At 40.7% G+C, this 24,045-nt stretch overlaps 2 protein-coding genes across 2 annotated transcripts in view; one reads left to right on the top strand and one right to left on the bottom strand.

Annotated features, from left to right (window-relative positions):
- Positions 1 to 4,350: 4,350 nt before the first annotated feature.
- Positions 4,351 to 5,941, bottom strand: cartl (cocaine- and amphetamine-regulated transcript-like; the record flags this gene model as incomplete). Its single annotated transcript, XM_079165228.1, has 3 exons — positions 4,351 to 4,485; positions 4,969 to 5,046; positions 5,804 to 5,941. 3 exons carry the CDS (start codon positions 5,939 to 5,941, stop codon positions 4,378 to 4,380), a joined length of 324 nt encoding a protein of 107 aa, XP_079021354.1. The 3' UTR covers positions 4,351 to 4,377.
- Positions 5,942 to 8,112: 2,171 nt separating this feature from the next.
- The window catches only part of iqgap1 (IQ motif containing GTPase activating protein 1), a 45,885-nt gene continuing 29,952 nt past the window's right edge, over positions 8,113 to 24,045 (top strand). The window contains exons 1-2 of the mRNA XM_079159871.1: positions 8,113 to 8,363; positions 9,514 to 9,616. Coding sequence (XP_079015997.1) covers positions 8,318 to 8,363; positions 9,514 to 9,616 — 149 coding nt within the window. The 5' untranslated portion in view covers positions 8,113 to 8,317. The remainder of the gene's footprint in view (positions 8,364 to 9,513; positions 9,617 to 24,045) is intronic.

Below are 24,045 nucleotides of genomic sequence, written 5' to 3'. Positions count from 1 at the left end.
TAAATCCTTTTATACACAACATTATATGGGATCCTAAAAAGAATGGAATGTTGTAAAACATTCAGACATTGCTATATTGCACATTTTATGTGGATTTCCAATCAGCATTAATGTAGGCTGATTATAAGAAGTGGACGTAGTCACAGTGACGTCACCCATTGGTTTGTGGACTGATGTTATGAAGCCTCTAGTTTGGCCGTCGCCATCTTGGATTTTTGCAACCAGAAGTGACACGAGAGGGTGGAGCTAAGCATCATCAACCTTGTTTCCAGCTGCAGCTGTTTTCACCAAACTGCTCTGATAACTCAACTGTACAATCTGCTCAGCAGCAAACAGCAGACAGACACAGTCAGAGACTAGCTGGCGAACATAGTGAAGCATTTAGCAGCTAAAGAGACAGATGTCTTTGGAGGAAGAGGATTAACGCACTTTAACAAGGAATCACAGGCCTGTCCAGTGCTCTCAGAGACAGATGTCTGTCTAAGACCAAAAACAGAGCTAAAAGACAATACTGGGATCTAAGTTATCAAGTGAACAGAAACACGACTCGAAATGAATGATCCACTTTTGCGTGGTGTTTAAAGCTTGTTTAGCTGCTCCACCGTGGTATAAAAATGTGATGAATAAATGATGACACATTGGACAAATCAACTCATCCTCTTTCAGACTGTCTAAATTCAACATTAGTTAGTAAAACAGATTTCAATTAAACATACAGATCTACTCATAGTAAACATAATCATGTAATCATATTTATCTTCTGATAAATGATGAAATCGGGAGTTGTTGTTCTTTTTCTTTTAAACATATTTCCACAGCTTTGGTTCACACTAATCATCAGGTAAGAATAACATTTTGGGGATTCACAAAATCTCTAATCAATGAGGTAATACAGTCAGACTGGAGGGCAGCAGCAGCATCAGCATCAGTCTTCCAGCTTCATTTCATCACAGGGTTAAAGGTTAACAGCTGACCCACCAAACGTCACCTCTGGGGGCTCACTAACTGATCAGTCTGTCTGTTGGTCCGACTGAAGTAATGGAAGGTCTCTACCAGTAATTGCTTCATACATCTCTAAATCTCTTGGGAAACATAATGCTGTCTGTCTGAAACAGTGTCAAAGGAAACCTCCAATGATCAATATCCATCAAAAGTGATCAGGAATCGTTCTGGTTCACTGAAACTCAAATATTCAGCAGTTGTTTTTTTTATCACATCTGGCATCTAGTGTTGTCACATTATCATTGCAGCTAGATCGCATTACCTGAGTGTACCCAGGAAACAACAGCCTGTCTCAGTCTCAGCTGCACAAACAGAGCTCTTTGTCCAAACACAGGTGCTCATTGTTGCTTTCAGCAGGCTGGCAGCAAAAAAAAGCAGCTCAGGTGAGCCGCCACATGTGGAGACGAAAGACCGACAAATAACAGGAAAGAGTCCATTTGGTTTCACAGTTCTCGACTTTAGATTTGTAAAATAAAATACTCTGGGTTTTCTATGGACAGCAGCAGTAAAAACAACACAGTTGAGACAGTATTGTTTGGAAAGCAGAGGTTTAAAAAAAAACATGTTTATCACGGATACTGATGTTTGTCCCAAAATGCTAATGAAAAAAAAAAGAGTCTCACTCACCACATTAAAGTGTAACTGAACAAAGAAAAACAACAACAAAGTTGAATCCATGAGCAATAACATGCAGCACTAATCAAGTCAACACACTCAGGAGTTACTGAATTGGTTGTTGGGGTTGACTGGTAGCTAACGGTGGCTAATGTTAACTTCAATTTGTTTACGTTAACTTTGTAACTGTCAGTTTGCTGACTTCATAACACTTCACTTCTGCTACAGTGCCACAACTGTAAACTGTTAAAAAAGATATCTCTGGTTCTGCTGCATCGATTTTATCATGTTTTAAACTGTCTATCATGAGTCCAACTGTGTTATAGGCAGTGCAATACTATTGGTGGAATACTCCTTTAATACATTCAACTCTATTAAAAACGTATGTTCTATATTAGATCATTTAGAGTATCTCTCTCTCGCTCTCTCTCTCTATATATATATATATATATATATATATATATATATATATATATACATTATTAAATCATAGGACGCATTTTCTTTTTTGTGAACTGAAATGCAACAAATCTTTGCACCTGTAGTATAATAATATAACATATGTAATCCACTAGGTATTATCAAGAACCGGACGAGATTCATGTGCTCATCAATGCATGGATTATGATGACTTATTGAATATAATACCACACTGATTCTTTTCTGCAACAGCCAAGAACAAAACAAGAAACGCTTTAGCCAAGCAGAATTCCACAATGAAGACACTCTTCATTCACTATTGACTTGTTTTTATTGAGGCTAAATTGCCTCAGGCGTTGAGCGAGGGAAGCTGTACACTGCTGTTTGTCTCCTATCTTGTCCCCAAAGCTTGTCCCCTTTTAAATGAGCTCTTCAGTCTTTTATGGCTCTGCAGATTAAGACTTACAGGACAAAATGGAAAGCACGTATCTGCCGGCTTCAGGCCACAAGTGTCGGCGGGCCGGATCTGCTCAACAATTTTAATTAATTTTTTAAATTATTTTGAATAAGCATGGCTTTTTGTCACAGCTGGATGCTTCGCTTTCATCCGTCACAGCTGAACCACTGTGAATGAACTAAACTTAAAACAAGCTGAGGTTGTAATGTGTGCAGCAGTGGGGAGTCCAACTTTAAGAAAGGTCAGTTTATGAAAAGAGTTTATGTAACAATTTCAGCTTTAAGAACAAAACATGTTTACATGCGACCGTGGCTCCAGAAATGTGTATCATGCTGAGGGTTGTGTTCTTTGTGTTATTTTGCCTTTTTCAAACGTGTTTCCTTTGGCTCCACCTCGAGCAGTAGTTTTCCATTCAACTGTCGGAGGATAAGCGGAGGAGAGAGTTTATGTCATTGTTGTTTGGTAAACTGATGTCACAGTCACAAAATACCGCACGACTCCTGGAAGCAAAAAGGATCTCGAAGGTTCAATTGTGTAGTGAATACACGATTGAAAGTGTTACATTAAAAGTGGATAATACAATGATAATATTCCTGACATACAGTATGTGTGAAATGCAATGTTCTTAAAGGTACTTTGATACACTATACTTGGGAATGTGAACACATTAGGACCCTTTGGAAAGATGTGAATTGTACGAATATGAATGTATAACTAACAGCAATCACGTTTATACGACATTTACATCTTCAAGATGTCCGACTGAAAAGAAAGGAATATTCATGAGACATGCGTCTTACAAGGAAAACGCCTTATTGCAATAGAAGAACTCTAATGTACCAATAAAGAAAAGTTAGGAAATATGTTAATGGAGAAGATGAATTATATGTAATTATAGGTAGAAGATTTTGAGGAAGTCCCTTCACATCTTTTCATGAACATTGTGGAGTTAAAGATGTGAGAAGGGAGAAGTTATGTTTAACTTTATTGAGACGTTTTGCAAAGCTTGTGTAATATATGCTTATTGTTGGTATCATGCTTTTAAGATGTGGCGGTTGAATTGGGTTTTTACTCAGCAAGTCAACTCCGGTGACCTGCTGAGTAAAAACCCTCGGGTGCTGCGGTTTGTGTGAGGGATTTGAAAAGAAGTCAGACAAAAGTGTCTGCAGGTGTTTGTGTTGCACACGTTGTACTTCTTGTTTTTAAATGTAAAAGCGGACCATAACCAGTGCAGTTCCTTTAAACGGCTACTTGTGGCTCCAGAAGCGAGTCAAATGACCAACTTTACAGCAGAAATAAACGTGTTTACAGCCTGGTACAACAAACGCTTTTGGTCTCTATAGCTTGTATTGGACCTCCAGGTGATGGTTCATGTTTACACTTTAGCTTCTATCTTTATCTTTTTAACCTGTTTTCACTGATGAATCAGTTTGACATCCTGGATTTATCCTTCAAACACATGTTGTAGACCCTTCTGTCTGCTGCTCTCTGAAATGTACAAGAATTCGATCATATTTCCACAGCGAGTGCAGTTTGTGACAGTGTGGGCTCCGTGGTATATGCTTTGCAAAGGGCCAATTAAATGTAACCTAAACGACGTCAACGTCAAATAAAGAAAGAAATCCAACCAAAACATGTGTTGATGAATGCGTTTATTGAACATGAAACACTTAACATGCTTACAGTAAACAAGAAGTCAGCAATACAAAATCCATGCTCATCCTCGGGCAACAGCTGCAACAATGCATGATGGGTATAAATGACGCCATGACAACGGGATGAGAGTCATGGTTTGTTGTCAGTTTGGAGATGCTGAGAAGGATGTTTGGAGACGCTGAGTTCGTGAGAAGAAAAAAAAAATCCCTCAAAAAGTCGTCGGCGCTTCAGATGCACTTGAGCAGGTAGGAGTTGCAGTTAGCTCCTCTGCCGCAGTCACAGAGCTTCCCGATGCGAGGCCCGAACTTCATGGCGCACCGGTCACCCATCCCACACTGAGGGAGAGGGGGGGACGTTACTCACACGTATACAGTCAGGCACTTTGCATAAAAACAGGTTGCAAAAACTCCAGAAAGTGTAGTGATGTTTGGCAACGTCGTAATGTATATCCTTGTATTTTATATTCCCTTCGTGTGATTTGTGTTAATGTGTGTGACATAAAAACACATTCTAGCACAGGCCTCACCATTAATGCCCCCCCCCCCCCCCCCCCCCCCCTCCCCCTCTCTAATTAGAGCTGGGCAGCGATATCTTGATTAGTCTGTAATTGCATTGAGTGAAAGACTGATGTTGGCATTTTCTTGTTCACTTTTAATTACTGGCACGGTATCTTTTGCTAACTGGCTTAATTAATTAAACAGCAGTGGAGTTCTGTTCAACAGATCACTAAATTACATTCTGCCTTTCAGTATCAGGAAATGCATTGAAGGTGCATTAAGAGCTGCATCACATGAATAAAGAGAATAAAGTGAAGTTACCATTGCGATGCTTCCTCTTTTTTCCGTGGAGGGAATCCGATTACGCATCCTGCCCAGCAGAGCCTCCAGCGCTTCCATCTGCCAGAAAGCAAGGAGAAAGTGTCAAACCAGAGCATGTGCATCTTATGAACTCTTAAATATCCCCCTAAGTATCACATGTATAATCTATAACTCTTCGTTGAAGCTATAAGACACCTTTAAACCCAAGATGGCGTGTTTTTCATAGCTAAAGTAGATATTCTAGATGTCTTGTTCATCATTTTCCGACCGGATACAACACAATGTTTTGTGGGTTTGAACGTGAACAAAGGTTTGCCAGTGAATATTTTCAATACAAGTCCATGTATCTATGAGACAAACATCAAAAATACACATTTCGATGTTTATTTGATCACTTTGTCTTTTCGTTCTCCTACATTCACCAAAAGTTACCATCAGAAAATGCCTCATTTGCATATTTAAACATAACATTTTAGACAACTTGTAATACAAAAAACAAGAAGTTTCATGCTGATATCTAGTTATTTTGTTTGACACTTGTCATCTGTCGTGTCTTCCTTACGGTTGTGTAATAAAACACAAATTTAACAGTTATTTGAAATGTTTTCTGCACGTTCTGTATATTTCATCTAAAGCTGAAGTAAATAACAGGATGCATTTGGTTTTCCTATAAAAATCCAAAGAAACGTTAAAATGTTGACACACATCTTTGCAAAAACCCTGAAAAAAAAGGTTATTTATTCTGCAAAAGTTTAGGGAAACGTGACCAAAGTGTCGTCAGTGATCTCTGTGGATTCCTCCATAAACTAACATCAGCAGCTGTTCACATACTGACCAGGTCTCTGTCTGCGGCCGGCTCGGGTTTGTCCAGTCCGAAGTCCTCTGCGGAGACTTCCTGGGACGACTGGCCGCGACACATGACGCACAGCAGGCCGACAAACAGCAGTCCGCGGAGCGTCCTGGAGCTCTCCATGGTGCTGGTTCCCGGTGGTGGGTGGAGGAAGAGGAGGAGGCAGATCAGGACTGGAGAAGAAGAAGAGGGGTCGCAGCAGGTCCACTGGAGATTCTACCTCCACCCACCGGACCTGCATGCTCTCTTATACGGACCCGTTAAGCCCCGCCCGAGAGGCCACATGCAGGACTCACAGGCAGGAGAGTGTAGTCTGCAGAGGTGGATAAACCCAACAACACTCCTGTTGTTTTATCTATTTACAGTTAGAACATATGAACAGTCCCATCAGGAGTTCATATGAAACACAGGAGACACCTGGTCACGTGACATGGCCTTAAATGAGGTTTTCACTCTTTATTAAACACCTTAAAGCGCCAAAAAACTCATTAAAACACCTTCATTTATTATAATGAATACATTATTTATCCGCCTAAAGTCACACAGAAAAACCCTGTCATCATTATTAATGAGTTAATCAGTGTTAACTAATAAACATCACCGTGAAAACTCATTACATCAATACACTTATTTTTTATATTACAAGTTTTCTGAAATGTTATGTTTAAATATGTAAATGAGGCATTGTTTGATGGTATTTTAGAGAGTGCATTAGTGACAGTGTGGTCTCCATTGTAACGTAGCTCTGACAGCTTGAAGGAGTGGCAGCGAGGGGCGGGGCTTAAAGAAAGGCCAATTATATCTTGACAATTTAACTATAAACTGATTGCCCAATTTCTAAAGATGGAATCTGGTCTGATTATAATTACTTATTTGTTGTAATCTGAACACTTAATCTAAATGAAAATGTAAATGTTTCTAAACACTGAACCTCCTCTAATGACACATTTGTCATGAGTTGTTCAAACCGCCCCACAAAATGTTAAATAAAGTTTCTGATATTGTACAATTTTATCTTTTATATTCAGTAAACTGTTCAACTCAATTGTTTCCATGATGTTGATTTAATTAATGTTTATTGTTAGTCATATATTTAGTGTAAATGTGTTTTAAATTAAATATGTAATGTTTAAAGAGAAATCTGTGCAATCTGCCTGTAAACTGTTGTCCAATCAGGTTTGTTTTGGCTCTGCTGTGTATGCCAAGTCAAAAGTGTGTTTACTGGTATGACTGTAACTAAATAAAGGTTTCAGTATGTTTTAAAATATTCTTAATTTAAGGTCCACTTACTGTTTGTGGAGCTCTGGTCAAATGTCCGTTAGAAACAACCCAAAGGGAGAATATATGTGATACGATAAAGAACAATTGAATGTACCTGCGATGAAGAAGTCAGTTGATGAAGACGTCAGTTGATGTGGTGAAATTAAACTTCTTCAAAGTTACTTCTTATTAATAAACTAAAACCTCCTCATGCATTTAAAGTCACATTATGATGCTCTTTGTCTGCTTTTATTATTCTTGCAGATTAAGTCAGAAGAGCTTTAACTGACACATTCACATCATTTTCTTTTTATTGCATTTTAAGAAATGATATAGATACAAAAAAACATAATTCAAATAAATATGTTTCAATCATTTATCCTTAGTTTAAGTAGCTTTTTAGGGTAAATTAAAACAAATAAATATAAGATAATATAAAATAATAATTAATTAAACAGAGGTGAGAGAAAAAAATAAATACCTGATTACCAACATTAATGATTATTTTCATTTCATTTTTTATTGCAGTTGAAGAAATTATACAGAGAATATTTATAGGAAAATAAATAAAATAAAAAGTTGTATTTTATTTATTAAGTTTAATTTGTTTAGTTTCTTAAACAAGAGAAAATATTAAACAATGAAACAGAAAAAAAGAGAGAACAAATAAAATAAAGTAGCGGATGACATAAATACATAATTATTTAATTTTGACTTTAAAACAAATGAATACATGTCCTAGATGTTGATTCGGCCTTCTTCAGACACTAATCTACTAAATCATTTTCAAATCCAGATTCTTTTTCATCCACTGAGCTTTTAGTATGTTTTGGAAAGTGAACCACACATCCTGTCCCGGTGAAGGTCCTCGGACCACCGTTTGGAAACCGGCTCCAGGCTCATGTCTCTATCGGCCAGCAGGGGCCGCTGCGCCTGCAGTTTTGGCCGCCCTGGAGGCCGCAGAGCTCCGTTTCCTGAAACGCATACTTCAGGATTAGGAAGAACACACCCAGTGACATCAGTGAGGTTTGAAGAAGAAGAAGAAGAAAAAGTCTCCAGTCAAGCTGCGCAGAGAGGAACTACAGGGCCGAGAGGTCCTCCCGGGTTTCTGTCGCTGTTTAGTGCTTTTTTTATTTATTTAAAGCTGCGGAGAGTTTTGGGAACCAAAGTATCCAAACCGTGCGTAAACTTGTAGTTGTTGTGTTGTACTGAAGCGAAGCGCGGAGCGCAGAGAGGAGGATGTCAACTTCTGACGAGACAGACGGGCTCCGGCCGAGATATGGCTGTAAGTTTTTCTTCTTCTTGTGCTCACCTTGAGATGCCAGGCGAGCGGCTTCAACCCCTTTACCTCCACAGCTCCCGGATCAGCGCTCTGCTTCATGCAAACGCTCCCAAAACTTCAGGAAAGTTGAGTCTTACAAAGCGCGCGGAGTCGTTTTATATTTTATTTCTGACAGCATGGTTGCAGCTTAATTATGACTTCCGCGTTTTTATTCTAATGCAGCGCGGGGTGGAGAAGGAAAGAGGCCTGCTTTTAGAGTTTACACAACTTTTTATTCTTTTTTTTTAAAAGTAACTCCAAGTTACATACTTTGTGCCAAATACTGACAATAAGGCAGAATATTCGAAATGTAGAAGTTTTGTATTTCGGTTCTAAATAAAAAAGGAAATACTCAAAAACCACCGCCCATGGATTTAAAGAAACGCATCTAAATGATTGTGGGATCAAAGTTGATTTAGTCCATCTTTCATTAGGATTGCACAATAATTCTTTACACTCATTTTATCCAGCAAATATGGAAAACAAGAAGTATTTGGCATAGCTGGCACGTCTTTTTTTTTACTTTTTGGATTTTTTAAGTAAAACTTGTGAAACTGGCTCATAAGAGAGTATGTTTGTGAAGTTTGCACAGTGTGAGATCTTAGTTAAAATCAGGATAGACCTGTTGTTGATGTGTTGCCCGAGCTCTCCCACCTCAGATGTGACAGGGGGCTGAAATGCCCCCCCCCCCCCTCCATAAATTGGGAGGAAAAACTTCAGTGGGGAACATTTCTCTGCAGGCGGCTCCACTCTGCAATCTCACGGCCCCCTAACCCCCCCCCTGCATTGTTTTTTGTGTTTCCAGTGTATTAATAAGCACGCAGACAAAGCCATGCCCTCATACAGCCACAATGAGCTCATGTGTTAACTGGCCACTAATGAATGAGGCTGGTTCCCTTTGTAAAACACCTCCTGTGTATATATGAGGAGCTCTGGAGGGAGGATGGGGGGGGGGGGGCGGCTGGATGGAAACTTTCTCCTGGTTATGCGACCAGGAAGAAGTCAATAAACAGCTGTTTTCTCTCATCAATTACTCTTTATGCTCTTTCGGTGTAAATTCAGCCTCATGTTTCTTACATTGCTTGCATCCATTCCTGTTTTTTTCTGCCCCCAGCCGTCCTGGATGGCGTGGAGCGGCTCACGGCGGAGGAGATGGACGAGCAGCGGCAGCAGAACATGGCCTACGAGTACCTGTGTCACCTGGAGGAAGCCAAACGGTAAGAGCTGGAGGACGATGGGCCCCCGGCGAGCTGGCTGGAGCTCTGCAGGGCGCTGAAACCTTGAGGGGATAGAATGATATAGTGAAAGTACGGTTTCTTTGTCTACGTCTTTATGAAATACAGCAACTTCTGGTTGCATGTTACCGGACAAACAGTTCCACACAGTGAGGTATAAAAGTTCTAAACGTGGTTAAAAGTGAGCACGGCTGTGAGTTTGGGACTCCCTGAGCAGAGATGTAGTCTGTCAGACGTCCAGGTTTATTCTGCCGGTCAGTGAAGTGAACATCAGTGTGATTACTATTGTACAGATGCAGCTGAGGGAGGAAACGCTCCTCTTAGCGAGGCTGATTGTAACACAGAGAGTCTAAAACGGTCACGTGCTGAAAGTTGGCATTGAGATCACTCATCCTGTGATCTCATTGTTCCACATTAACATCATTTTGACATCTTTTTTTTTTGTCAAAGTTAATTGTGTAAAGAAGCTTAGTCCTGCCCCGTCCGGTGTCCCCATTGGACCTTATTTTTGAAGAAATATGTACAGAAGTCAACGGCAAGAAACAAGTATTTTTTATTTTATTTCCAATTTGAATTGAGTCCTGAATTACACATAATGACGTTTGTCAATTTAAAAGATAATTTTGCAAATCATGAAAGTCTCCGTTTGAAACCGATCAGTGAACTACATATTACTACATACTACTCTTCTCGCATGATGTACAACACCACTATAGCCGTTAGCTAGGTGGCTAACTTAGCTTTGTTCCACGTGCACATGGGACGTTAGCTCATCGGATGTGTTTCTATCCAGAGACTAATTGACAAATAATTATTTGTATCTCACCGTTGACTACCGTACCGTACATATTTTTCATGGTGGTCAACAGGAAGGGGCGGGACTTTGCCTCTCTGTTCAGACAACATCAAACATTTCAGAACTTTTTGGCTCCTTTTTAAAATAAGATTAAAGTTTTTCCAGGAAAAAAAAAGAAAGAAGTAACACAGTGAGTTCATCGAAGTGATTTCCTGAAATGAGATTTTTGAGATGCGATTTCCTCGACGAGGAGATAAAGAAACCGTTTGATGTGTGAATGATTGTAGAACGTAACTTTATATTTATACACGTATATGTGTGTGTGTGTGTGTGTGTGTGTGTGTGTGTGTACTGAGCGTGTTCACAGCCGTGTGTGTGATATCTGTCAGTGACTCTGGGTTGGAACCTCTCTGCTGGGCTCGCAGCTTCAAAAGAGGAAGGATTGTGTGCGACAGGAAGTGACTCAGTCGGCTCGGTTGATTTGAGTGTTTCCCACTGTTGCCACAGAAAACCACAGTTGTCATAGCAACCTGTTCCGGTGTGTGACTGCCGGAGTCCGTGCTGCTGCGACGGTGCACGCTGCTCTGATTAATCACAGAAATAATAGCAGAGTGTCAGTTTCTTCCGCTACGCTCACCTGCTCTGTTGTTATCATCTATCTGTGATCTCCAGGAAACTCCTGGAGCGGCCTGGTTAGTCTGAACTCATTGTTCCTCCACCTGACACCTCAGTTTGTGCCCTCGTTTAAAATGAATAAAAACAGACAGTCTCTAAACTAAATGTTCATGATTCCACTTTTCTCGCCACGTCAGCGGTGTGAGACAGGGTTCCCCCTCAAGAAATGTGGGCGTCAAGGGTGGAATTTGCAGTTTTTGACCAAACCCAGTGAGCTGGTGCTGATTTCACTTTGCTCAATGAAAGTAAATGTATCATAGAATTATGTTTCGACAGGCTAATGGCTCCTGAGTTAGCATTCTTTTGGCTAATAAGTGCATACGTAGTAGTGGGGGTAAAAAGAGGGGAGGAAGCAATAATCATGTTCATCCAAAATACGAGCCATCATAAGTAAATCTTATTGTGAAGCAAAATATATAACCATTACTTATAAATATCGATAAAGGTCCGTACACTAGTCATGTTTTCATTCAATTGTCAAACAAATTTTAAGAGAACTTTTGAAATGCTGGAAAAAAAAAGAAAACAAATGTGAAGAAGTTTCCTTCAGCTGGTTTGGAGCGATTTCACTCTGCTACACAAGTAAGACAAAGATAAAGCAGAAGTACATTCCTGAAGTGCTGTTGTTGAATTTACATCAGGAAGTATGTACAAAATTTCAATATGGCCGACATCTTCACACTAAAAATGTGACATCAGGGAAACACTGTCCATCAACTTTGACTTTTGAAGAAACCTGAAAGATTCGGTGCGGTGTCAGGAGGGGAACACCTGAGCCTGCAGGGGGATGCCGGTGTGGGGGAGGGGGGGGATGCTGGGAGTGTGTGTCGATGCATACTGGTATGATGGGAATGCCTCTGACAGGTGCATAGCAGGGTGTGTGAGAGCGTACCTGTGTGCAGCTGCAGGAACGCATTGTGGCTCCGTCGCTGTTTTAAAATGACTGATGACACCACTCTCTCTTTCTCTCAGCAGACGGATGCAAACTCTGTGCTATCGCTCTCATTTTCATGTTGCCATCAAGCTGACGAGGCTATCACGCCATATTTGAATGCTCTGCGATCTGTTCCGTCTCTTTATTGCTTTTTCGATACGAGATGTGTGCTTCATGTTATGGGGCGGGCTGGTCTGATCCAGCATATGTAGTAATACCTACGCACACCAGGCGGGTGGTAGTGGAGGTGGATGGGTCCAACAGACGGTGATCTTTCATTCATTGTGTGAAACAACAACTCAATGTTGACACTGTCACGTAACTTGCGTATTCAGTAAAGTCACTTCCGTGGTTATTTCAACCCAAACGAGGATCTTTTCCTAAACCTAACTGAGTGGTTGTGTTGCTAGATAAAGTAAAAACTCACCCCAAAAAAGCCCCTTTAAATGGGGAAAAAAGGAAGAAACCAATTAATCTGCTAATATCTTTTTTTGCTAATTTGTTTAATCTATAATGTTTTAAAACTGCTGATTTTGTCCGATCAACAAAAATGCTACAAAGTGTCACATTGAGGGAGCTGGAATCAGCTTTTTTCTTTACACGATAAACGACTCATCGATTATCATAAATTGTCAGTACCGTCTCTTTAAGATCAGTTGATGGATTCATTGATGTGTATCCTCTTGACAAACTGAGCTTCTATCTTTGTGCTTTCGACTGTGTTTCTGTGTTCGCTGCTTCCGTCTGTGGGAATGCAGTCGGACATGTTCTCCTGACGATTCGTCTGTTTATTGATCCGTGCTCGCTGCTAACTGCACATTCCCTCCTCCATCGCGTCGCTGCACAACAAACCGTCTCAGGTAGGTTCGCCGTGGATTCGCCCGCGCTATGTCACATGTACAACAGTCAGGATGTCGTGACCTTCGCCACCTCTGTCACATTTTGTCTCCTCCTCCTCTCCTGTCGCCCGTGTGCGGTGACGTGAAGCTGGTTATAAATCGCTGATAGTGCAGTACGGAGGAGTTCAGGAGATATTTACCTCTTTATCAAATATCTGTCAACTGCTGAGCAGATACAGAAAACCTGCAGGCCATGTTCCTTTAAGAGGAGACACTATAGGTGAATAATGAACTAAAAGATCTCACCGTTAAACTTCCCCAGTTGATTGCTCACATTAAGACAATTACGTTTTTGTTTAAATATGCAAATGAGGCATTATCTTATTAAATATGTGCTAATTTACATTCATTTCCCAAAACATAAATGTGAACATGGGATAAAGCCAAGTTAACAATTCTTGTTTCATTTTGTTCACTTATTGGAGTCAAAAGTTTTCACACAGAAGATTTATAATATATAAATACTGTTGACAGACATTTAAAAAAATCCATTTTCTCCATAAATGAGTCTGTGATTGCTGTGTGAACAAACCCCTCTGTGGTAACCTTCAGCACATACAGAAGAATGAACGTGTAAAGTTTGGTGCATGTAAGAGCTGCTGAAGTGGAGATTGTGTGACCTGGTCCGTCTGGTGGAGCAGCCTCACCGGACCTACTGGTTCCAGTGATGTCGCCGCGTTTTACGAATCACAATGAACTTAATTAACTTGCTGAATGAATGAATTAACATTTTGTTTAAAAAACGTCTTATTTGTCTTTACCCACTTTGTCATTATATCCAAATTACTGATGATTATTTATTTTTAAAAAACTCAATGTGTAAATATTTCGTGAAATAGTCATCTCTACAATATCGATATCGAGGTATTTGGTCAGAAATATTGTGATATCTGATTTGCTCCATTAAAAACGACTAATTGACTAAAGAAATCTCAGTTGACGAACACCAAAACAACCGATTAGTTACGTAATCAAGCAGCCATAGCATAGCATAGCATAGCATAGCATAGCATAGAACTGAAACTAATGACCTTTAGAAACTAGTTCCAGTGTGTTTGTGTTGAGCTTCCCTTCCTCCTCCTCCATCTTCCTCCCTCCTCCTCCATCTTCCTCCGTCCCGACCACAGCTGGAGGAGTCCTTGTGCAGACGGTGCTCAACAATGTGAGGTCCTGTGATGAGTAGAGGGAGACGATGATGTGATGTATAATAAGTCGAGTCTGTCTCTCCCATTCCCCAAATACTCCTCATCTACCTCGTCACTGATGGTCTTCATCCTTCCTCCGTCACTGTGGGGACACCATACAGAGCAGTGTGTGTGTTTTCTTTTTCCTTTTTCTGGGCGGGTGGTTCACATTCAGGTCTGGAGGTAAAACGCTGTCTAATTAGTGTTTTGTGTAATTTCTTTAAATGACAGGGTTCACTGTAACCATGAAATGTCCTCAAAGTTTTAAGGATTTGAGGGAATTTATATCCACTTTTGTAAATTGATGGTCTTGAAATTACTTTTTTTTTAAAACAACCAAATTATCAAAATACACCCTGACTCTCTCTGGGTAGTCTGTTCTGATTAAAACACCAGTTTTAGGGTTGTTTTTAAATATACGTGACTTTTACACTTTAGTGGTGCAAACCGTTCCATAACGTCCCACACTCAGAGACTATTTGACTATTCTAAATATACCGTAGTACAGTCGAGGTGTCTACATTTGTCTTTTAACAGAATACTTTTATTTACATTCGTATTTGCATGCTCCTCGGCAGACTGATGAATAACTGGAAACACTCCTTTTACCGTCGGGTTGTTACTGTGATGTCTTTGTGGGAGAAACATAAAGACAGATTGAGGCTGCGTTGGCAAACTCTCGGTTCTTTATGTGTCGAAAAACACTCGAGCAGAGCTGCAGTTTGATTAAGAAAAAAAATACCTTTTTAAAAGCAGAGTTGACAAAGTGCTTTGAGAGACGAAGAGAAAGCAGAACACAATCTACAACAGAAAGACATACAAGACAAAACCGAGGTAACATTTAAATACAGATAAAACAATAAAAAACGCATCAATACAAATGGATATTCAAGACTTTATTTAGGTTAAAGTAAACAGAACAATGCTGTTCTCTAAACAGTGCAGTCATGTCATAGCAGTTCACTTGACAGACAGACGGTCCACTCTGCTGAGGTCATCGTCACTGTGTTTGTGTGACGGCTAAACTGAAAGAAATCCGATTCGGTTTTGAGTGAATGTTGACAAATGACTGAGTCACAGAAAACAAATCCACTTTTCAAAAAGTGTGTGTGTCAAAGTAAGTGACACTAAAGAATGATCAGCATTTACCCCGCGGCGAGATCGTTGTTTGGACGAATGGCACAAACGCCACGGCTGTATTATTATTATTGGGTTACATCATTGACAGTTGACAGTTAGATATTTCTCTTGCTTTGTTTTGGAATTATTTGATTTCTTGGGTTTACATTTATTTTTTTTTGTTGTTTTCTTTAAATCAAAATGAATTAAAACACTCCTTTTTAAAGCGACGGTTGGTACTCTTGAAAAAGAGTTTTAAATGATCCAACCTAAAAACACAGCATAGTGTTGCCAACTCTTTCCCAATGAAAGCAGCTAGCAGCATTAGTTTCAGAAGTTACTAAATCTAGCAAGAACGTTGCCAAGTCCCGCCCCTTCAGGCCCCCCTCCAAAGCCACTCCCCTAAAAAGTCTGGGTTCAGTAGAGCTTTTTTAAATAATGAAAAGCTACATTTTGGTTTGTTTGGAGAATCTGTATTTTAAAATAAAAATAGATGTTGATTTTGTAAATATGGATGATGCACAAAAACTGATCCGTGAAACGTATAAATGAATCAGTTATGAGGAGAAAAAAAGGTTTCCAACCGTAGCTTTGAGATCCGTCTGCTTACATTGAGTTTGATACCATTTTTAAAAAGTGGTGAGAAATTAGGTTGTATACTGTGAATACAGATCCAAGTACTCACCGGGATACTCTACCTGCAGGAACCTGTGATTTTAACATATATTTGCTTCTGTGTTTGCATCTTTGAGACTATTGTACTGTAAGAGCGCTTCTCGCTAGCTAGATACTGTAGTGTGACTTTGACATGCAGCTATTACAGTATTCAGACTGGATCAGCTCTTCAGCTGCAGAACCTATCACCATGTATTAAATTTTGACACGTTTCAACACACCCTGTCACTACTTGCGTCACTGCTTCTTTCAAGTTTGGGAAGCGTGCTGGATTGTGCATCGTCTCCGTGTTTTAATCCTCCCCCAAAAGAAACCGTTTGCATAAAAAGACGTCTGTGACAGAGCGAGATAATGCTTCACGGTAAACGGAGATAATCTCTGTTTTATCTTTACTCCATCATGCAGGAGAGTCTTTCATCCTTGTCTTCTGACTAGAGATAAAGGATTTTATCGCACTCATGAGAAGTTGATTCGGTGAATTTATGTTAACGGCCGGGCTCGACATTAGTGCTTGCCTGCTTGGGCGGGGCAAGTAAACTCTGTGTTCGGGCAAGTGCAATGCCTCATGCAGTTGCACAATCGGGCAAGTGGCAAATAGATGTGATCTTTATTAGAGGCTGATAAACAGTAAAACATCTACGACCAGGAGATCCGCTTTAATGCTGTCTAGTTGGGGATCCCTGATAATGCTAACGTGTGAGCAACAGATCTGTTTAAATTGGCAAGAGAAGAGCTAACGTTAGCTAGTTAAAGTTAGCTGTTAGCAGCCGGTTGGCAGCACAGTCCTGCCTGGCTAAATAACGGAGCCAACGGCGTAGCAACATTTGAAAGTAGGCCTATACACAATATATATATATATATCCATTTGTTCTAGAAATGTTGCACAATTTATACAAAAAAGTATTACTCATTTTATGCATTGCTCAATGATAAAGGAGGGGGGGGGGGGGGGGGGGGGGTGTAAACTAGACCGATTTTAATAAAAAGCTTACAAGTCTAAAACTGTATTCCCATTTTATAATAAAATGTTAAAGTTGGTTCACCACAGTTTTTATGGTGTAAAACATTCTAACTGTAGCTACATCAGTTATAAGCTCCGTCCTCTTAATGTCCCTCTTCACTGCGAGACCGGCTCAGTTCCTCCTCAAGCTCTGGCCATTTGCCTGTAATTTCCTGTTTTCAAACAGTTTCCAAAGACTCTTGTGTACAGCCGCTGCTGCAATGAATATTATGTAATCTCATGTCCCCATATTGTTTTGCTACGAGGAGAACAATGTGGCCCAAGAGTGATACGATCTGTCCTCGGGGGACTGAGGCTAGTTGGCGACTCCAGATGAAACGTCGGGGTTTCATTTATTCCTTGATGCCCATGAATGTCTGTGCTAAATGTAATGACGATTCATCCAGTATATGTAAACCAACCAAACCGTAAAATGACAGTAAATTACTGGCAGCAATATCTCCAGTAAGTTACTGTAATCACAACATGTCAGTGGCAGCATTTACAGTATATCTCCTGTCTGGGTGAAATACAGTAACTTATTGTAATCTAAATGTACAGTAATGTGTCAGTGGTAAGCAGTAAATACCTGTGAAAAGAAACGGTTGGGTTATGAATCCCAGAATGCATTGCTTTAATACAGTAGGTCACTGTTAGAGTTTCACTGTAAATTTACATGGAAGTGTCACAGTGATGCCTTGGAGGTCCAGGTCTGCCCCGCTGCAGGCCGTATTCTGGTTGCTGTGTAAACGTTACCTGCCGAGGCCTCCCAGGACTCGCACACAGTCAACAGTTGAGAATGTGGGAATGAAAGGGAAGAGGGATCGGTGCTCCATAAAGGGCCTACAGGCCCCGCCCCTCCTCCAGACTCTCACCTGGCTGTCTGTGAAACCCGAGACCACAAGTTACTCTTCCAGTGTGGATATCCGTCACAGCCCCGGGATCAGTGTTTGAATCAGTTACGGTGATGAAACTCGTCAGTGGCTGAGAGCTGACACAGCAGTTTCATCTGACCCCCCCCTAGTTGAAACATTCTTTCATACATTTAACATTAACTATTATTATAATGTCACTAATAGAAAAGGAATGACTCACATTTAAGAAAAAAATGTTTTTGTCTAAATTAGCATATATTACTTTTTAATAAAAATATTTAGGTTCAATCGTATAAAAAGGACAAAATCAGCAAATCCTCAAATTTGAGAAGCATGAACCTGTGAATGTGTAATTATTTTATTGATTAATTGCTTAAATTTGTGGTTCCCATCCCCTTTCCCCTGTGTACTCAGATACTACGGCAGTGTGTACTATGTCAATGATTTTGATTTTGATTTTGATTGCTGACGAGGTAGATTATCCAGTAATTCTTAAGAGAACAGCAAAAACAGTGTATAGACTGACACAGAAGAAATCCTGATCAGTCATTACTTGTGACCCTCTAGAAGTGTGTGGTGGTGTCTGCCTGTATATTTTCTTATTTTGCTTTGTTGGGGACGTTTCTGGCCGGGGGTGACAAATAAACGACAAGAAAAGGCGAATTTCTCACGCACAAATATATGTCTAGGACTTTTATTGTGAAAGGTAAGAATGGAAGCAGGGGATCTGGTCTCCGCTTCCTTCGTAGTGGTTGAAAGGAGTAATAAAGTATGCCGTCTTGATGAAGCGTTTCCGCCTTGAAATGTTCACATTCGGTGTGAAAGTACTTGAAGAAATACATTGACGTGCAAATTAATAACACGAAAAAAGGCATTTAAAATGTATAATAGTAGAATATCAAGATAATTAGTCTAGATTTGTACTGAAAGAGGAAAGATTTATGAAAGAGGTTTTTCTCACAAGCTTTCCCCAAACATTCATGCAGAGGTCAGCGTCACCAGCTGTGAAGTGTGTTTCAGTGTGAAGAGGGGGGCTTGATGGAAAAAGAAAAACCCAAACATGCTTGATTATTTCCCCCACTTTAACACAGTGAGCGTGGAGCTCAGCGGCGCTCCAGCTGCTGCCGGCTTGTTTGAGAGCCGGGAGGACGAGGTCAGTTGGTGCAACAGATTCCAGCGTTGCAGCAAAGCATGTAATGGACATCTTGGCTCTCGCTTAACCTTTTTTTCTGTGTGTTGCCTCTCGTCATTTTTGTCCTTGGTTTGCTCCATCCCCTCCCTTTGTGCTTTGTGAGCGTTCTCTGTGTGGGGAAATCACAAACCTCAGTGTAAACCAGACTTCTCTTAAAACTGTCTTTAATTAGACTCATCACAATGGAGGAGGTGGGTGGTTAACAGGAAACAGAAAGCAGGGGGGGGGGGGGGGGGTCTGTACCTCCACATTGTGCTGCTGCTGCCGGTTAAAGCTCACCGCACATGATTTGCCTTTCCAGCTATTCTGTAAAACACACAGCACTTCCTCCTTTCCCCTGTCAGACCCGTTTATAATGTCAGGGACAGCACAGTACAGGACATTGTTGTGTAAAGTTAGCATAATGTTTGGCCTTGTTATGCCCTGTTTTGTGTGTTTCTGGTCTTATTGAGAATGTGTATTTGTGTACAGGAGGGGGTTTCTTTGGCTTAGCTGGAGGCTTATTAAGTGGTGGGCGGGGTTCATGCGTTGGCTGAGCCTTGGTTTAAGGTTTAAGGTGAGAGGCTCTTCGCCTGACAGAAAGGTTGAATATATCCAAATGTGGAGACTTGTTTTTAAGGTTTTAACCGAAGCTGCAAGCCTTGAAATAGATGATTATTAACTCATAAGTAAGAGGAACTTTGTGTAGTTTTGTTGGTCCCTGTGGACTACAGTGGTAGTGTTTCACCAGACTCTCTTTAGAAAACCTCATTTTACTGCAGCAGGGTCTGACAGTCTTCCCCTCTCAGTCCTGGTTCTGGTTCTCCCGGTCTTGCTTTCCGTCCAGCGGGTCCAGCAATACGTCCTGAGTCTTTAGCAGCGTGGTGTCGGTGTTGGCTCCCAGCAGGAGAGCACACAATTGTCTATCGGAGCAGTTCTTCATACTTCTATAGCCTCTTCATTCTGCTCTCAAAGTGCACCAGATTGATGCATTTTAACTTTAAAACGTTTCGTCCGTCGACCCACAATAGTTTCAGAGAATCCTGTGGGGAAAAATTGGTAACTTTAATATGTAATATTTTTCTTTGGTTACGAAAAAGTTTTAAAATAGTCATCACAACTTCCCAAAGCCCAAAATGAAGTCGTCATATTTCTTGTTTTTCCTGACACAGTCCCGAACAACAAGGTGTTGAGTTTATTGAGACCCAGTTTTCAATAAACTGAGAAAAGCAGTGACTCGTCAACAAATCAACAAATCAATGAATCGTTTCAGCACTATGACTAACCAATTATGAACTACTTCCTGCTACTTTAACAAGGCTTTTATTGTGAAACAGCAACGAGAAGTTTCCCTATATACTAATGAGTAACATCTACATCTGTTGTGGCGGCACTTTGTCTCCGTCATGTGTTTCTCAGTTTAGCGGTAAACATTTTAGTGGTAATGTTTTAATTAAAGTCAATTAAAGCTTTTATATGTTCTCTGCAACCTCATGTTCTGGTTAAAGTCAGCAGGATGCTTGGAAGTCTTCAACATTGTTTCTTTCTAGTGCCACAACATAATAACTGGAAAATGTTTGTTTTTAGGTCTCTGATGGTAGATTCATAGTCAAACTGTGTCTCAATAGATTGCATAACTGTGTAGTTCCAGTTATGTTAAAGGCAAAATATTCACTTAACGTGATTTAATATCATCTGACTAAGATGCTGACATGACAATTTCCATATCATTACTTCCCAGTTAGCATAACTTTTATATATGCACTAACTTTGCGCTAATTTTGGTGGGAAAAGATTATTTGCACATTTGACTAAGTAGGACTTTCTACTTATTAACATTTGGTCATTTAAATGCTGTAGAAATAACATAATATCCAGTTTTAGAAACCTCATCATTGTTTCTTTGCAGTCCTGATCCAACGTACGGACAATGAAGCAGTGAAACCTTGTTAGCTTACATCTAACAGGCCGCTCCCTGAGAGGCACAAGAGAACAAAACTAGCGTTACAATAATGAGGCTTATGGTCTGTTAGTATAAGATTAGCTGTTATTAAACATTAACTGCGGCGGATGCGCTGTGCGCTGTGCCTGTGACTCAAGAGTGAAACCTGGGAAAGAGGAAGTCAGTAAAGACCAAAGATTATTCACGGTATAAAAATTCTTAACAGACCCCCCAGTCGAGTTATGCTGCAGAAGGTTTTTAGGATTCCGACTGTGCAGGAGAGCAGAGGATGCACCTCGACAGCAGCCGGAGACAAACTGCTGGAGAGGTGTCTGAGCGTCCTTCCTGCAGAGACGCCGGTCAGTAGTGGACCTCCTTCCTATGAGGCCGACCTCTGAACTCGACGCTGACTTCAGCTTCCTGTCGGCACGCGGGATGATGCATTGATGCAGAGACGGCATCATGGTTCATTCCAGTCCATTGTTTTTGGTTTGGTTTGATTGTCAGCAGGATTACATAAAAACGACTGGCCCAATTTTCATAAAACTTGGTGGAAGAGTGGAGCGTGAGCCACGGAAGAAACCATCCAAAATTTGGAGTGGATCCAAATCACGGGGTGGAAGCAGCCTTGGTGGATGCCCCTCTAGTTTATTATGGGTTTACAGTATAATTGACCAAAAGCCTTCTATAATGGTCCAGCACACACTATCTCACACAGGTTAATAACATTTGAGTCGAGCTGTTTATTGATTTCTGACTAGATTTAGGATCAAAACCGCCTCACATCATGCTGGATGAATGTTGAAGGCTTGTCATGCTCATTTTCAGGTTCATCCATGTGTTTTGGGTTTCTACTAGAACACACGTTTACATGGTTTAACGTCTGTGTGCAGTATTTACGTAGCACCTAGACCTTATTTTGTTCCCTATATGCAGATGTTCATGACATAAACCTGATATAAACAAATTACACTGGCTATATAGTTCCCTTTTATTGTCTTCATTGATTCTATAAGAATTCGTATTGTATCTTACATACTTTAACTGCTGGTGGTGTTGGATTTGCAGCCATTTTGCCACCAGTTTGGTGGCGTTTCTTATATTTCATTTCATTACATTATGATTTGCATTTAGTTTTAACCTTTTTAATTGGCTAGTTTGATTGATATCACATTTCATTTGAATACATTTGCAGCTATATATCCTAGTTGTGCAATCACAAGAAGGAGGGTGATGTCAACATTTTGAACAACGTCTACCTGGACTCAAGAATGCACTGATTAGGAATCGAGGTCAAAGGTCGCTGTGACCTCACAAAACACGTTTTTGTGTTTTTTGGCCATAGCTCAAGAATTCATCTGTCAATTATGACGACTTGAAACAAATGTCTAACAGGATAAAGTGACAGACATGAATGTGTAGCTCGTTGATCTGTATGGTATGACATTAGCCTTCACGTAGCTTGTCCCAGATGAAGCTCTGGCAGCTTCATATCTCTCATCTGCTACGTATTTGGTTGCAGTAATTCCAGACAGTGCTTTCATATTTGTGGCTAGTTGATTGTAGACATGCCTGTCGGTGTCCTAATAATTACGACGTGACACATCTTGCGCCGCTCTGCGCTGCCGTTGGAATCCAGTTGTCGGCATGCAGATATCTCATTCATAGCTGCTGTTTCTTGCTGGTGAAGTGGAGGGTGTGTCTGTGTTTGTGCTAGCCTGGAAAAAGGGCGTGTAGCCCTGATAACAGAGCCATTAGTGAGCAAGTCTTTATGGAGCCTTTCACTGCTCCAGCGTGGAGTGAAAGGAGGGGGTTGTTCCCCGGCTGGCAGGCCCAGGCCCCTGCGCCATGGGGTCGGCCACCTCCGCCTCAATAGCGGGCCTGTCTGGAGACCCCATGTCACGACTTCCTGGCAGGGAAGTTGTTTCAGCTGTGTGTTAGCTGTGTGTTAGCTGGCCCTGCGCACTGCAATGCGTGGGTGTGAGTGTGTTTTCATGTGTCTGTACGAGGACCAAATGTCCCAACAAGAATTGAAAAGGTTTGTAAGCTCTAATACTAATGTGTGTGTTTGGGTAAGGAGGGGGGGGGGGGGTCTCTTAATCTTACTCAGGATATAGTTAACCTTGTTGTTGCTTGACAAAGACCTTAGTTACAGAAGAGTGGGAGTGTTTTCTTAGCAGATGAAAAGAGAGAGGCCATGTTTGACGTCACGCTGTGAAATTCCAGATGATAAACTCAAGTTTATTTTTTATAATCTGAGCTGATGTTTGGAGGCCTTAACAAAGCAGGGAAGACACCACCATCCATTACATGTTGCTTTGTAGGCAACTACATTAAAACTATACATGTTGGTTTTCAGGCAAAGAACAAAAGACCCACATTAGATAAAAATGTACTTCTGATCTTTTCTCTGTAGTGAAACTAAATAAGAGAAGGCACACAGGTGATGTGAATAAGGTGGACTGGAGGAGAAATATAGCTGAGGAAGATTTTCTGCACTTTTCACACCGATTAGTTCTAAAAGAAAAGTAAGGAAACTCTTCTTTGGCAGCAACCTCTGACCCAGTTGTCCAGAATCTATGGTGTTGATTGAATTGGATATATATTTGACCTTTTGCTAAGTCCCGCCCCTCAAACACAGACCGGCCAATCGTCCAGCTCTGACCAGGGTCCCACAACTATCCGTCTCTGCTCCTCAGACTCTCATCAATGGTTTGAGATGTTCTTCATGTTCAGGCTGGTTTGCTGGATTTGGAGCTCGTCGCCGTTAAACGTTGTGTTATAGTGATACTCGTTACCCGGAGCGGTTGGGAGGAGATACACACGTTTATAAAACGTTACGTTTCTATGTAAAAACCTGTGGAGCTAACGTTAGCAGAGTACATTAGTACATCATTAACTGGCGTTAGCAAGTCTATGCTACGCTAGCTACTGAAGGTATACTGAATGTAAACACATGCTGCTTTAGCTTTTTAATGATTGTAACGGTGAATAAAGAGGAACAGAGTATTTCATTGGTATTGATGACCTCTCTGCACAGTAGCGCATACGTGAACTAGAATGGAGCTGGATTGGCTTTGAGTAACGAATGCAAAATTAGACACAAAATGTTCACTAACAATATAGCTACAATATGTTTGT

The sequence above is a fragment of the Pholis gunnellus genome (assembly GCF_910591455.1).
Source record: "Pholis gunnellus genome assembly, chromosome: 1".
Classification (NCBI taxonomy): domain Eukaryota; kingdom Metazoa; phylum Chordata; class Actinopteri; order Perciformes; family Pholidae; genus Pholis; species Pholis gunnellus.
This window is presented reverse-complemented; position numbering and strand designations above follow the sequence as displayed.